At 39.4% G+C, this 17,461-nt stretch overlaps 1 protein-coding gene across 2 annotated transcripts in view; it reads right to left on the bottom strand.

Moving 5' to 3' along the window:
• LOC148016503 (calmodulin-binding transcription activator 1-like) overlaps positions 1–17,461 on the bottom strand; it is a 113,290-nt gene that overhangs the window by 59,876 nt on the left and 35,953 nt on the right. For both annotated transcript variants that reach the window (XM_087664855.1, XM_087664856.1), the window contains one exon: positions 60–602. In XM_087664855.1, the coding sequence (XP_087520981.1) occupies positions 60–602 (543 nt within the window). The remainder of the gene's footprint in view (positions 1–59; positions 603–17,461) is intronic.

Here is a 17,461-nt window from a genome sequence, read left to right as displayed (position 1 = left end):
CCCTCTATGCTTTAATATGAATGAGAAAACATGCTTTGGAAATTACCGAAAGTGCCCACCTTAGCTTCTTCAAATGAGAAAGCATGATCTGGTGAAAAATCCACAATACTGAAGCAGTATTCCTTAAATGAAGAAAGTCTTAAGCCAACATCCAACTGCATAGATTGTGGAATCTCACTTGTTGTATCAGCTCCATTTGATGAGACAGACCAATACATAGAATCCGATGCAGCTGCAAAGAGAGAGCGATCTCCACTAGGTACCATCTCTTGAGTCATCCATCTGCCAAAGCTGTCAATCCTTTTCAACCGTTCCTGCTCCTCTTGCTGGTACAGACTGTCAGCTTGAAAATCTTTGAAAATTTGACAATAAACGGGTGTCTGAGAGAACTCTCTGTTATGAAAAGCATTCAACCTACTAGCTTCAACTTCTGAAAAAGAACATTCATGCTGTTGTGAGGAATGTTGCTGCTCTACATTGAAGTGCTCCAAATAATCCTGTCGATTAGTAAATTCCAATTCAGTACTTTTCACCATAGCCAAGCTCCTTTCAAAACCCAGCCCAGTCTTTGCTGAAGTGTGTCCATGTTCAGTGTTTTCAAACTGCTCTACAAAAAGAACATAAAGAGTCAACTCTCTGCAAATGGGTGCATGCACCTCAGTACTACTTATAAGTATCTCAGGTAGTTTCCTTAATTGAAACTCTGATAACAGGATATATTGAACACTGATAAAGCAATCAAGACCATGATTTTAGGCAATCCAGGTCATGGTTGTTCTACTGCCATAAAAACACCACATATCACTTTGTTTTCCATTGACACCTACCCTCACTGCTGGCAATTGCATAGCTGAGGTAGATAGGTACAGAAGGTATGACACATTTCAGTTAAATGGATTGTGGATTGTCTTACCCCATTTTGTTGACAAGTATAGAGAGAGGAAAATCGCCTTTGGCCTTTTTGCCTCTGCAGAGTCCATTAAAGAGTTCATTGACAAACTCCTTTCCATTGTCACTTCATAACATTTTCAAATCATTTTCGAACTTCTATTACTTTGATTCTCCACTAAAGTACACCACTCTTCAAATTTGGTGAGGGCTTCAGATTTAGCCTTGAGTAAAGAAACCGAAGTCATTCTAGTAAAACCATCTACATCAACATGAAATATTTATGATCACCAAGAGAACAAGGATCAATCGGCCCACATATATCCAATACTTCTTTGGCACGAAAGTCAGCTTCATGAGGAAATGTATCTCTATATTGCTTGCCCTCTTGACAAGCTTCACACACTACTTGTACCAATAAAAGAGGGAAGTCCTTTCACCAAGTGTTGCATCCTCTAAAGTGTAGAGATTGGCAAATGCCCCCATCTAATATGCCACAGAAATGGATCTTCAAGCTTTACAGTGCCTACAAATGATTGTTAGCAAATTTCCAGAAGCTGGACTGCTGAAGCGATTTCCTTTTCTTTCTCCTTTTACAGACACAAGACCTCTATCCTTTGAAAGAAACTCCAGACAAGAATTATCAAAATACACACCATAATTGTTAACTGTAACTCGTGCAACAAACAACAAACTTCTTGTGAGCTCTGGCGTGTACAAGACATCCTTTATAGTAATTTCTGAATTGATATGGGAATTTCAATATTTCCCACACATTCAAACTTGATGACATTATTGTCAGCAGCCAAAATAGCAAGCTCTCTTTCTGATTTTTCAATAAGCTCTTCCGACTGATCAGTGAGAGGTGGCACCATTGTCCACCATCAATTCAAGGAACACGCAATTTGAGTTGAATTTTTCTAATATAATTTCTTCTAATGGAAAAACAATTTCTGATTGCTCAGTGAAAGGGGACACCACTGTCCACCATCAATTCAAGGAACAATTGATTTGAGTTTTTTTTTTTAATAATTTCTTCTAATCAAAAAACAATTTCATCTTTGGTTTTACCCTTTTCAACTGTTGTTGCTTTACCCTTGGCTTGCTGTTGAAGATCCATCTTCTTTTTTAAACAATTCAGAGCTATGTGCCCCTTCTTCCCACAATTATGACATGTGAGATCTTTGTGTGAAGGATTCTTCAGCTTCCAATCCTTTTGTGAAGAGGATTTATTCCCACCTTGGGAGTAAGTGCATTCATCAAGATGGCATATGCATGTTGTTCTTTCATGTCCCAACCTTCTTGCTTAAGCATGGGATCCTCCTCTTCTATTGTATCATCATTTTGGGACTGAGTTGAAGCAACAAAAGCACGACTTGGGTCTGCTTTTCCTCAAAGAGAGGCAAAGGAATGTGGAGATAGAGATTGTGCACGCTATCATTGAGTGCAATCACCCATTCCATTTGCTTCAAGTAGATCGATGGAAAAGAATTGTCAAAGCCATTGCTACGGTTGGTCTATATGAGGGGTGGTATGGAGCCATCTACACTGACATGCAAACCAAACAGCTTGATGAGAAAAGGCAAAGAATCAACAAAACTCTCAAGCCTATGCATGCCGGATGGGTAAAGTTGTTGGTGATGACAGGATAAGAGACAGCAACTCAACTCAATTGGAGACAATGACAGCAGTAGAGAGGGAGAGAGAGAATGTGGTCATTGCTCAACACTTAATTGATTCAAAGTGAAGTACAAAAGTACAAAGTACAGTCCTTAGACTTTAGGGTTGTGTAAGTGACTTAAGTGTATTCACACACAGATGTGTGTAATGTGCGGTAAGTGACCAAATGTGTAACATAAATACACAGATGAGGAATAATGTGACTGGGGGGAAAACCTCTCTTACGAAGAGTAAAAAGTGCCCCAATGTCCTACGTGTGGATTACTGACACACTTGTGTGAGTGTAGACATGAGTAAAATCCAACAAACCCCCCTAGAGTGATAAGTGATCAGCATACAAGGATCATCCACCAAAGGAGATCAAATTTAAAGCATTGTGAAATGCTTCAAATTTACCGCGAGGAAGAGCTTTGGTAAAGATGTTTGCCACATTGTTGTTGGTAGGACAATAGGCAAGGCTAATATCTCCTGTATGTAGCCTCTCTTTGACAAAGTGATAATGTATCTCAATGGGTTTCATACGTGCATCAAACACTAGGTTCCGTGCCACTACAACGATACTCTGACTGTCAATAAACAAAGAAATAGGCTCCATGACAGATACATCAAGATCAGCCAACCAACGTCTTAGCCATACACATTCAACTATAGTAGTGAAAGCTACCTTGTATTCAGCTTCACAAGACAATGTGGCAGTAGTGAATTGTTTCTTGCTAAGCCAAGAAATGCAAGAAAAGCCAAGAAAGAAACAATTTTCACTTGTAGGGTGACGAGAATCAAAATCTCCAACGCAATCGGAATCACTCTAAGCAATTGCTAGAGTATATGTATGGATGTCAAACATATCACTATCATCATGCAAAGGCAGCTTAAGTCCAATCTCTATCAGTATGATTACTCGCTTGCAATCCTGGAAGCCAAATCTCTCAAGGAGTTTACCAATATATCCGGACTATGTCAATCTAAGGCCTCTAGTATCATGAATAAACTGAATGCCCAAATAGTAATGCAATGCAAAGACCCCAAATCTTCCATATCAAAAGTTTGTTGCAAACTTTCTCAAATGTTAAAATTTGATAAGCATGTGACCCTATAAGTAGAAGATCATCCACATAAAGAAAAATAACCAACAAGGATTCCCCTTCTTTGCATACATAAAGAGTAGACTCTAATGGCTGTTAGCAGCTTGGTTCATGTCTATTCCATTTTATAAAGAGTAGACTCTGATGGGCTGTTCATGAACCCTTGGCTAAGTAAGAAGGCATCAATTTTGGCATACCAAGATCCTCGATCTTGTTTCAACCTATACAAGCTGTTTTCAGCTTGCATACCAAGTGTTTGGATCCTTTAACTGCAAAACCCATGGGATGCTCAACATACAGTTCTTTTTTAAGTTCCCCATGTAAAAATGTAGTTTTAATGTCAAGCTAGTGCATAATCCAACCATAATGGGCAGCCAATGCAAACATACACCTAATAGTGGTCACTCAAGATGTAGGAGCAAATGTCTCCTCATAATCAATGCCTTTCTTTTGCGCATAGCCTTTTGCCACAAGACTAGCCTTGTACTTATCAATGGATCCATCTGCTTTTTGTTTCAACTTATAGACTTATTTAGTACCAATGGCTTTCTTTCCAACAAGCAATATAACTAAATTACATGTTTAATTCTTCATGATAGAATCACATTCAGCTTGCATTGTTGCCATCCAATGCACACTCTGTTGTGCATCCTCTAAAGAATCAAGTTCATCATCGTCAAGTGTGTTTGCTGCCATAACAAACTCCATTCCATTTGCATGATCATGTAGACGTGTTTGTCTTCGAGTATGACCAGCAAGAGGGGCATCCAAATGACTGTCTTGTAGAGTTTGCAAGTACCATCTAGTTATAGGTCTAGCCTCATGATTATGTACATGCTCTTGATGAACCCCACAAATATGCATATAATAGCCTTATTGTCCTACTTTTTAATCAATACTTTGGTAATATGAGCATATGCAAGACACCCACAAGTATGAAAGTGACCAACTGAAGGTTTACAGCTGTTCCAAGTCTCAAAAGGCGTAATATTTTTCAATGCCTTAGTAGGGCACCTATTCAAAACATGACAAGCACACATAATTGTTCCATCCAAAACTCATGTAGCAACTTTTTAGCTTTCAGCATACATCTGGCTATCTCCATGAGTGACCGATTCTTCCTTTTTGCAAACCCATTCTACTGTGGAGTATATGTAATAGTATATTGATGTGCAATGCCTTTTTGCTTCAAAAATTTATTCAGCAAGAAAGACATATATTCCCTTCTTCAAAGAAGACATGCGAGTATCATTTTTTCCAGCAAACATTTGCTCAAGTGTAAGCCATGCTACTCGTGAAGTAGCAACACAACGGATATGCAGGATTATCAAGCATTGAACTACCAATGCAATAAGTAACAATGCTTAGGCGTGCCAAGTGTCCCAAGCCTTATATGCAACTGTTCTTTGGGGTGGTGCCTTTGATCACCACCTCCTTGCGGAGAAGTTGCAGGAGCCATATCACCAAGACATACTTCTTCCCCACTAACATAATCCCAAAGATTTTTTGCAACGAGCAACACACTGCCCAATGCAATAAGATTGCTTAGCAACACTAAAAACACAAAAGCCCCAAAATTTAACCATCCAATATGCAAGATTTCAGTCAATTTCAGACTGAACCCTCAATACATATGCCAATGTTTGCCAAAGACACAAAAGCCCCAAATTTGCTAATCCGAATGCCTGCAAATTTCTGCAACTTGTCCACTGAAGCACTTGGTGAAGCAAAAATTGACCCCTACAAAAGCCCTTTGCGTTGGCTCTGATATTTTGAATAAAATTATAAAATATACATGTGGCAACTGATGACGTTGCAATTTGGGCCACAAAGATGCTGGCGTGGTATGGCAGAGCTGGTGGAGCTTTCCAAAACGGGTGGGCAAAGCTACTACAGACGGCGAGGCTGGGCGGACTACAACTGGCGGCCTCTAGGACTAGCGGGCTAGCTGTAGGCTGTGCAGTTGGTTGGCGTCACTAGCAAGGTAGCCGAACTGCAAGCACGATGCCAAGCTGCAGGGTGGCAACCACTGGCACATGAAGAGGTGGTGCACTTGCTGCTGCGGAGCTCACCACTAGCAGGCATGCCCAACTCGTGGGCAAAGCTAGGAGCTACATTTTGCAATGCGGCTTGCAAATGATTGCATGATGGCAACCTAGTTGAGCTGGTAGACAAAGCTACAAGGTAGCTAAGGTGGCTCTAAGCTCTAATACGACTTGTTGGTGATGAACTGGATGAGAGACAGCAACTCGGCTCAGCTAGAGACAATGAACAACAATAGAGAGTGTGTGTGTGTGTGCGTGTGTGGTCACTACTCAACACTTGATTCATTGAAAGTGAAGTACAAAAGTGCAAAGTACAACCCTTAGACTTTAGGATTGTGTAAGTGACTTAAAGTGTGTTCACAGACAGATGTGTGTAATGTGCAGTAAGTGACAAAAATGTGTAACATAAATACACAGATGAGGAATAATGTGACTAGGGAAAACCACCTCTCTTACAGAGAGTAAAAACTGCCCTAGTGTCCTACCCGCGAATCACTGGCACTCCTGTGTGAGCGTAGGCATGACTAAAATCCAACACAGTTATAGTTGCATTATACTTTCGGATGGATGCAGTTATAAGAAGAAACGAGACATCATCAACATCCTTGCTTCTTCACCTCTCAACAAATTTTTCTTGTGGGCTATGGATGTGGAGCAACAAGGAGAAAGAACAATGGGGGATTTCATATACAAACACATACAGCAAGCTATTATCGAGGTAAGTCTTAAAATTTTCAATTTAGTCTTTTAGTTTATTCTATATTTTACTTTTAAGATTACTTGTCACTATTTTATCTATTCTAAGTTCTATCTATAATTTCTTCATTCATGATTTATGTACCTCAATGCCTCTTCTACATTCTACCTCAAACCCATAAACCTTTACCTCTTCTACTTTATCTATTTCACCTACCTCACCTACCTCCTCTTTCGCTTATGCCATGCAGGTTGGTGTGGCCAATGAGGTGCAAGTGATCACCCGATAGTTAGGAACGCTTACTAGAAGCTGAATTTCCATCTATTGTGTGGACCTCGTATACCTCCCATTGCATCGATCTTCTCACGGAAGATATTAGGACACTTGATTGGTTGAAGAAGATTCTCACAAATGCTTGCCTTATTGTATTTATCAAAAAGAATGTAAAAGTCTTGACCACCTTCGATGCCTACAATGATATAGAGCTAGAGAAGCCCTCCAAGTCCTGTTTTGCCACCATGTAGTTCCTTCTAAAGTGACTATGTGAGATACAAAACAAAGTTTAGCAAGCCATGGTCTTGAAGGAGTTCAAGGTATGGCTAGAGAAGGAGCCACTCTCAAGTATGTAAGAGGGAAAGAACATTAAGAGGCTATGCTCAAAAGAAACATTTTGGTATGATATGTGAGCATTGGTCATAACAATTATCCCCTTGTATGGGGATTTTGCACATGCCCAATATGAAGGGCGCCAACTTGGAACTTCTCTTATAAGTTGAATAGTTACCTTGAGTTTTAAATCCTAAAGGCCGAATGTAATCTTCTTTAAAATATATAGTATTGATATATTGGATGTCACACCAAGGCATAATGATATTCTCTATTTGGTGGAGAAAATATGGAAGTGGATCACGAGACCTATCCATGGACTTGCTGCCCTCTTGCATCCTATGTATAAAATTCATCCCTTTTTATGGATCAATAGCTAGCAACAAATAGAGATGCCTGTCTCTTGAAGGCATTCCATGAGAACCACCAAGCAACGTTATTGCAAGGAATCATAAATTATAGTGACCCAAGAGGAACTACCTTTACCAACATTTTATGCTAGAAGAGGTTTTCTTTGGTCAAGTCTTTGTGTTTGTGGGAATATTTGGGTATCAAGTACCCAAAAAGATTATCCTTAGAGTTCTTGCAAAAGTGAGTTGAACTTTGAGGTTCAAAGTTCACAATTTAAACTCGTCAATTATCACTAAGAACTTAAAGAGTTTACAATCCTTGAGTGCTATATGAACATTGAAGTTGAAACCATTTAACTTCTTTTCTAATGTAGAATTACTGAGCTGGAGCATGTGAGAGAAATTGCTCAACATACTCTCTTATACACACCAAGATTTGCAATAGATTGGGTATACATGGCAAATAGAGTTACTAATTTATTGTTGCTCCAACTTACGTATGCTATAAACCATGCATGAGATGCCCGTGGCCAAATAGGTAAGTTCTAACATTTCAATGTTTTCTACTTAATGAATATTTAAATAATAAGTTAGATTTAAATCCTGATATGCAAATTATAATTTTATCTTTGCATAGGCTATATCCAAGTTTTCCAATAAGGATCAGTCTCAAAGATCTTCTCCTTAGTTTGCAAAATAGGTGGTACCTTCTTGCCACCCTCAACCACCTCAAATGGAGCTTTGCCTATAGAACTATGCACAGTGTTGTTGTAAGCAAACTCAACCAAGGCCAAATACTGCTCCCACTATGTCTTGTGGTCTGAAACATAGCACCTCAAAAGATCTAACACTGTGAAATTTGCTTCCTTAGACGGACCATCTATCTATAGACGGAAGGATGATGAGAATTTCAGCGTGGTACCCATATTCTCAAACAACCCCTTCCAAAATATACTGGTCACCTGGGGGTCTCGATCACTAATGATCGACTATGGCATACTCTGATACTTAAAGATGTGTTGCAAAAACAATCATGCCATATGATTAGCCTTTATTTTCTTCCTCACCGAAATGAAATGAGCTTGTTTGCTAAACTTGCAAATGATAGTCCATATCCCATCATTCCCTATAGGTGTCTTAGGAAGCTCAAAAATAAAGTCCTTTGCAAAGCTCTGCCAAGGCCTATCTGGAATAGACAAGGGCTGCAAGAAACCCAGCATCTTTCGACTATCATTCTTTACCTTCGAGCATACAATGCATGTCTTAACAAATTGTTCTACATCATGCCTGAAAGCTGGCCGATAAAAGAAATGATCCACTGCCTTGAACATGGCATCAATAACTCTGTGTCCTACATACGGAGGAGTATGACTTTCAGTGATAATTCTAGGCCTTAACTCCTTTGTGACATGCAATCATCCATGCATCATCAGAAATCCATCTCTTAGCACAAAGTGTTCATGTCTTTGGCCATTGCAAAGATGATCATAAACATTGGCAAAGTCCGAATCAGCAACATATTGCTCTTTCATGGCATCCAACTCAGTGTGATAAACCATGCTAACGGCTGAAATTTGTGGCTTACATGACAATGCATCAGCCACAACGTTCTTTTTACCATCAATATATACAACTCGAAAATGAAACATAGAGAGAAAATTTACCCATCTCATATGCTTTTCTGACAACTTTGTCTGCGTTAGAAAGGACCTCAAAGTTTGAGGATCTGTCTGCATTGTAAAATCAACCCTCAACAAATAATGTTTCCATATAGACAGTGCATGAATTACAGCCAAGAGCTTTTTCTCATAGGCCTACAAATTCTTTTCTGCACCCTAGAGAATTCAGCTCTCATAAGCCACAACTCAGCCATCCTGCATAAGAACAGCCCCAATGTTGTTACCACATGTATCACATTAAACTATGCATGACTTCCTTAGATTGGGCAACACAAGCACATGATCTGAAGTCATCTTTTCAAATGCTGAAATTTCCACTATTGTCCATCTAAACGGCACATCCTTTTTCTGCAAGGCATGCAATGGAGATGCAATTTCAGCAAACCCACGTACATACTTCCTGTAGTAGGAACATAAACCCAAGAAGCTGGGGATCTCATGCACATTCCTTAGCATCCAGCTTATTCTAAGTTGTCATGATATTCACCTCAAAGGTACTTGTCAATCAATTTGATATAAACATTTGCTTGAATTGTACTCACGTTGGCGGTGCTTTACCTTCCATCAAAAGAGTGGACCACCACTGTAATGCATTCCCTTTCAAGAAAGTGGCTACCTTTCAAATCTTCGAGGACTCCATGAAGTTCTCCCCTGAATAGACTACACATCAAACTGCTGAATGAAAGTCAAAGCTTTAAGCCTATCTTGTACACCATTGAAGGACTCAAACTTCACTGCTTTTTCACCCTCATCATAGTCTTTTTCTAACCCTTTGGATGTCAAGTTCTCATACATTGGCTGCTGCAAAAAGGGTACATTTGCTGAATTTACATCAAAACCAATGCCAAACGAAGCATTTGCATGACCAGCATTCATTATTTGAGCCCCATAAGCATTCGGGGGTGCAGATACAATACTAAACATGCTACTTTGTGCCCCAGGCATCAAGTCAATGCTGCCATGCATTGTGTTTTGCATATTTCCAGCCATACTCGAATACATTGGGCCTTGCACACCATGCATTGGTTGTTGCATACAATCCAGATTTGTACCATACATTCCCGTATGCGGTCCTTGTCCAACCATGGCATGAAAAATCGTGCTTCCACCAAAATATCCTGGCTGCCCCATCATAGCATGCATCTCCGGTTGTCCAAAATCCATTCGATTGGCACTTCTTTGGTGGCCTTGCATTTGCATTCCTTGCCCCGTAGGTACCAACTATTTTATTTCATTAGCATCTTTGGGAGCTTCAAATGAAGTGTTTGGCATTATCTTCGGTGCATCTTGTTGTCCTGAAGGTGTAAAAGACATCTTCTTCTTCTTTCCTTTGTTGTTCTTCTTTGAACCATTCAAAAATTGGGTAAATTGAGGACCCTTTGCCAATTCAGCAAAGAGATTTGCTATTGTTCTCATCGGATTCTTGAACTGGTCATCAAATTTGTGACATTAAAAGTGACATTTAATGTAACGTTAAGGTCACAAATATTGAATGTGACATTAAAGTGACATTTAATGTGACATTAAGGTAAATCTAGGGGAACGTGCACGAGAATGACCGTCCGGGCTCTTGGGCGCCCGAACGGGATTAAGGGGAGCCTAGAGAGTAAGAGAGTCCAAGAATAGTAGGACTCACCAAAAGTGGACGGCTGGCAAAGGAAACGGGGAGAGAGGTGCCAGCACTTATCTAGGCGTGGTTGGGAGGAGAATAATCACTCGTGCTCATCGATTAGGACTGTTAATTTTCTCTTCTGGCTTCATCGTTTGTCTGTCTTTTCTTGAGTCATCTTTCATTGGTATCAGAGCCTATGGTTCAACGGACATGATCCGTCATCCGCCAGGTCATCAGTCATCTGCCAAGTCGTCAGTAGTACTGGCCGAAAAGAGACGCCGTGAAAGCATGACGGGCCGTGAAGGGAAAAAAAAGGTGAGACGTGCCACGTCACGTAAATGTGACACGTTACGGGCAAAAGAAAGGTTGAGGCGAAACGACCAGGCGTGTGGTCGAGGCGAAACGTGATCCGATTGTGATCAACGGAGACAAAACGTGAAACGTGACATGACTGTTGTCACGACTGCTGTGCGTGAGGCGATTGCTGTGAGACGGACAGAAAAACATCATGGAACGGACGGAAAAATGTCATACACGACTGAAGTAAGGAAATTGAATTTCCAGCATGACTGCTTCACTGCTCTAGTCTGGGAAGATAAAATTTGTTCCTTACTCTTCGGGTTTCTTTCCAAACCAGCAATCACTGCCTGCCATTAAAATCAGGGAAGTACTTTACTTTGTATGCAAATTTCTTATCTTTGCTTTCCAATTCCAGTGTATTAATGGCAGAAAAAGGGAAAGAGAAAGTAATGGAAGGTTCTAGTTCTGGGGACCACGCTATGGTAGATCCCCAGGAACCAGAAATGCAAGAAGAACAGTGGGAAGAATTTTTTGCTACACGAGAGCAATTTAATGATCTTACTGCTCGTGTGCAAGCTCAGGGGGTTCAAATGGAATTTTTAACCCAAACACTCACGGAAATAAAATCTCAATTAACTTTATTGTTAGAAAGAGATAAAAATAAGATAGAAACCTCGGATGTCCCATCTTCATCGAAAGATTTAGATGTGACTATGCGAGATCCTAAGGAACCCCAACCTTACCATAAATTGAGGGATAATCTAGTTCTAAAGGATATGAAACCACGTCAATTTTACGGGGAGGAAAAAGATAGGAATAAAGACACAATCTTTAATTTCCTCCAAAAATGGGAAGATTTACATAAACTAAAAAATACCCCACCACATCTCCAAGCACTGGAGGCTAGTTTAACTTTGGGGCCCAAAGCATATAAGTGGTGGCGAACTTTAAAGGAGGCGAATAAAATACCTGAAACTTGGGCTCAATTTGAATCCGTCTTTTTTAAAGAATTTCTTCCTGAAAATGAAATGGAAAGAAATTGGGAAGATTGGGATTATGTCAGACAAAAGGGAAGACCCCTGCTAACATATCTGGAGGAATATCGTGAGATAATCCTCAAATTGGAAGGAATAGATGAATTCCAAAAAACAAGAGGATTCATTAGGAGACTAGATAAAGCCTGTAAAAAGGAAGTAAAACGGAGTTTACCTAAGACGCTGGAAGAGGCAATTAAATTTGCATTAATTCATGAAGATAGTATGCGTCCAGGTACACTCACTAGTCTCACTGATACGGAGCCCAAGTCTAAGGAATTGGAAACCTCAAAATTTGTGGGCAAATTTAAAAGGAAAATGCCATTCTTTAAGGGTAAAAAACAACCTTTTGAAAAGAAACCATATATGAGGCCAAAGTTAAGTCCTGATGACTTTGATAAGGCCAAAAAAGAAAAGTTGTGTTTCAATTGCCTATCCCCTAACCATGCTGCTTGGAATTGCCCTCAAAAGAAAAAAGGGGAAGACAAAGGAAAGGATAAGGACAAGGGCAAGGGAAAAGAAAAACAAATCCATGTAGTGCAAACCTTAGAATTAAAGGGCCATGAAAAGTATAAATCTTTAGAGGTCTTGCACATGGATGTACAACATAAGTGTTGTATGTCAACTTCTATGTGGCAACCTACTTTTGGGCCACATGATTTACTTAGAGTACATGGATTGATAGCTGGAAAGAGGGTTAGAGTCATGATTGATGACTCTGCCACACATAATTTTATAAATTATGCACTTGTCAAAAAATTGAAACTTCCCCAACAAAAGAGTGGGCATCAATATGTTGTTCGTATGATGCAAGGCCAAGACAATAAAATATGGGATACAATGGTATCCAATTTGAAAATTGAGATTCAAGAATATAAAGATAAACTCGATTTCCAAATAATGAACATGGAAAGAGCTGATATTGCTCTAGGGAGGGAGTGGCTATGGGGATTGGAACCATCCTTAAAACGTAGTTATCACCATAATACACTGGAATTTGAAAGGGATGGTAAGACTTTTGTCATTCAAGGTGAACATGAAGTTTCTGATAATCCTTTGCTGTGTTCTACTGAAGTTCAGAAGCTGATAAAGAAGGAAGTTTGTGAGGTATATATATTATGGTTTCTTCCTGTACAGAATACTTTTACTTTCTGTAACATAAAGCAACAATTTTCTTATGTTTGTGAGTTGAATGTTAATAATGAATTAAGAAGTTTGTTAGATGATTTTAAAGATGTATTTCCTTCTGATTTACCAAGTGGCCTTCCACCAGATAGGGGTGATATAAATCACCCAATTGATATAAATAAAGATACACACCCTATTTCTAAACCACCGTATAGGTTAAGTGAAACACAGAATCAAGAAGTTGAAAGACAAATTAAGGATAACCTGAATAAAGGGTTTATTCAACCCAGTAATTCACCTTGGGCTTCACCAATTTTATTGGTAAAGAAAAAAGACGGTTCTATGCAACTTTGTGTTGACTATAGAGCACTTAATAAAATAACGGTGAAGAATAAATTTCCTATGCCCAGAATGGAAGATCTTTTTGATCAATTACAAGGGGCAAAATTTTTCACAAAGATAGATTTAAGATCAGGTTATCACCAAGTAAGAATTAAGGCACAAGATGTTTCCAAGACAGCATTTCGTACTAGATACGGGCATTATGATTTTTTGGTGATGCCTTTTGGCCTCACCAATGCACCAGCTACCTTTATGAAGCTGATGAATAGTGTTTTACGGCCCTATCTAGGACATTTTGTAGTAGTCTTTTTGGATGATATCTTGATCTTTAGTAAATCAAGAGAAGAACATTTGGAACACTTACAATTAGTATTCCAACTGTTAAGAACGCATTCCCTTTATGCAAAGAAAACTAAATGTGAATTCTTTGCACAAGAGGTCAAATATTTGGGGCATATTATCTCGAAAGAGGGAATCAACATGGATCCAAAAAAAGTAAGGGCAATTATTGAATGGCCACCTCCAAGGAACCTGAAAGAGCTGCAGATCTTCCTAGGTTTATCTGGATTTTATCGTAGATTCATTCGAGATTATGCCAAAATAGCTGTTCCAATGACAGACCAACTTAAAGGGAAAGGAAAAAGTTTTAATTGGGGAACAGACCAAAATGAAAGTTTTCAAAAACTTAAGGTAGCTATTGCTACAGCTCCAGTACTATTAATAGTGGATCCCAATAAACCATTTGTGGTTGAAGCTGATGCCAGTGATAAGGCAATAGGCGCGGTCTTATTACAAGAAGGTCGACCAGTTGCTTTTGAAAGCAAGAAATTAGACCGTGCAAAACAGAATTATTCTGTTTATGAGAGGGAGCTATATGCAATAGTACATGCAATGAAGAAATGGAGGCACTATTTGTATGGTGCCAAACTTTTGATTTTATCGGATCATGAAAGCATTAAGTGGCTTAATGATCAACCGGATTTACACTGGCGTAAAGCCAGATGGGCCGAACTCCTCCAAGAGTTCGACTATGAGATAAGATATAGAAAAGGAAAGTATAATATAGTAGCTGATGCACTCAGCAGAATGCCCATCATTAATGAATTGAGTTTTACTCAGTTCACTTCCAATTTGCTTGAATCTTTAAAAGGGAAATGCCAAGTTGATCCGGCATATTCCCATATATGGGAAGCAATAAAAAATGGGGATCCAAATGTAAGTGCTTCTACTGAGGAAGGAATATCTGAGGATGTTCAACAAGGAAATGGAGCATTAGGGGTTGCTCAAACTGGATTCAAGTGGAAGAATTTTACCATTGATAATGGTTATTTACTCTACAAGGGTAGGGTATGTGTCCCGAAAGATACAGAAATAAGGTGCCAGATACTCTTTGAGTGTCATGATACCCCTAGCGCGGGACATCCAGGAGTTAATAAGACTTATAGTCTTATTAAAAGGCAGTTCTATTGGCCTGGAATGAATAAGGACGTCCTTGACTATGTGGTCAAATGTAATAAATGCCAGGTTAATAAAGCTGAAAGACTGAAAATGGAAGGACTTCTCCATCCACTAGAAATTCCTTCGGGAAAATGGGAGAGTATCTCCATGGACTTTATTGTTGCTTTACCCAGAACACAGAGGGGGCACGACTCTGTGTGGGTGATTGTCGATAGGTTAACCAAAATGGCTAGGTTCATTCCAACTTCAACTGATGTTAAAACACCAGAATTGGCCAGATTGTTCGTAGAGAACATATACCGATTATATGGCCTTCCGGCAAATATAGTTTCTGATCGGGATAGAAAATTTTATAGCCATTTTTGGCGTGCGGTATTTAGGAAATTGGATACTAAACTTAGCATGAGTACGGCGGATCATCCACAAACAGATGGGCAAACTGAAAGGGTTAACCAAATTCTTGAAGATATGCTTAGGGCATATGTAAGTAAAAGGCAAACTAATTGGGAAGAGTATTTACCGATAGCAGAGTTTGCATATAACAGTGCCAAGCACTCTTCCACTAGATATAGTCCATTTATGTTAATGTATGGGTTTCAGCCCAGAGCTCCTTTTGCAGTAGGACTGCATAAGGAAAAGGTTCAGGCAGCTAAAGACTTTTTGGAGGATATGAATAGTATGTTAAAATTTGCTCAAGAAAATATTAAAAAAGCTCAAAATCGAGCTAGAGCATATACAGATCCTCACCGAAGAGACATCTTCTTTGAAGAAGGAGAATTGGTCTATCTTAAGGTGCCTGAACAAACTAAAACTATGAAAAAGGGACAATGTCCAAAGCTTTCACCAAGGTATAACCGATTCTTAAGGGGAAGGAAATGTGACATTAATGTGACATTAAAAGTGACATTTAATGTAACGTTAAGGTCACAAATATTGAATGTGACATTTAATGTGACATTAAGGTAAATCTAGGGGAACATACACGAGAATGACCGTCCGGGCTCTTGGGCGCCCGAACGGGGTTAAGGGGAGCCTAGAGAGTAAGAGAGTCCAAGAATAGTAGGACTCACCAAAAGTGGACGGCTGGCAGAGGAAACGGGGAGAGAGGTGCCAGCGCTTATCTAGGTGTGGTTGGGAGGAGAATAATCACTCGTGCTCATCGATTAGAACTGTTAATTTTCTCTTCTGGCTTCATCGTTTTTCTGTCTTTTCCTGAGTCATCTTTCAAAATTCCTCTTCACTTTGCTGATCTTCAGCCTCCTTATACCATTACTGCTTAAGTCCATCTCACTGTATGAAAACAATGAATATATTGTTGTAATTTCTCAGCTGAGAGTAAAAATCAGCACTACCACAAAACTTTGGCTTGCAATCAGGTGCCTCAAGCCCACCAAATCAAGGGATTAAGTGGTAATCCCGGCAATGGAACCATGTAACCAGCCTTTCTCATATAGGGTGGTAAATAACCTGATTAAGCACTATTTACAGCAATTAACAAACCCACAAAACTGAAATGCACACTTTACCATATAATACTGAACATTGAACACCCTATCTATTGGCCCCAAAACTGGCGCCCCTTTCGGTATTTATTTAACTTAGTTGAAGAAGAAGTTGATGTACAATAGAATTCTCCCAATCCCATTCAATAGTCCAACTTCCCTTGCTGTCCAAAATGACCAGCAAGTCATCAATTTGATTTTCCCCTTGATTCGAGTAGTCAATCGGCCTTCACCCACTTTGATGGAGATGGAAAATGCCCCAAATTCATTGATTTACACGTCCCTCAACTTGAATTTGACTAAAAAAACAGCTTCAGCCCTATTGATGCTACACTGTCTCAACAGCTTGTAGATGCAAAGAAATGAAGAAAATTAGTCATTTACTGTTGTTGCCCTGTCTCGACAGCCTAGAGATGTTGTCACCTGCTGTTGATTGGCCTTCTCCTGTCCTAGCTGCCTCAAAAGGTCTTGGCTGCAAATCAGACCAGCAGTATCTCCTCCCCTCTCTTGCATGCTAAATACACTAAAATGCTTCTCTCCAGCCTCTAAAGACGTTTTTCACTCTTGCATGTGCATTTTTGACAAGTGACAATCTTCCCAAATGGTTTTTTCAACATTATCCATAATTAAATATTCATTTCATGGGCATTTTTGACAAGTGACAACCTTCCCAAATGATTTTTCCAGCATTATCCATAATTAAATATTAATTTTCAGTCTTTAAATACTGAAAATTAATCTAATAATTATTTCAGTGCCCTGAAAAATAATCTGACTGGCCAATAATTAAATTGGCTAGGCAACTTCCATTCCCGAGTATCTCTGTGCCATCTTCGACCATCAGATTGGCGTTAGGTACCACTAAACGCCACTTCTCTAGTGTCACCAACTAACACTTATGGCCAAATGAATGACTTAGACCAACAACTGGCACCAGATATCACCAAGTACCTATGCAACATAACTTATAGCAACTCTTGCCTTTGACATCCCGTGATTTCCTGGAGTCTCGAGCTTGTAGATTTACTCTAACCCCAATAACACGTCACAAGTGCAAC

This window comes from Lygodium microphyllum, chromosome 23 (assembly GCF_053477565.2).
Source record: "Lygodium microphyllum isolate KBCC chromosome 23, Lygodium_microphyllum_v1.1.10, whole genome shotgun sequence".
Lineage (NCBI taxonomy): Eukaryota > Viridiplantae > Streptophyta > Polypodiopsida > Schizaeales > Lygodiaceae > Lygodium > Lygodium microphyllum.
This window is presented reverse-complemented; position numbering and strand designations above follow the sequence as displayed.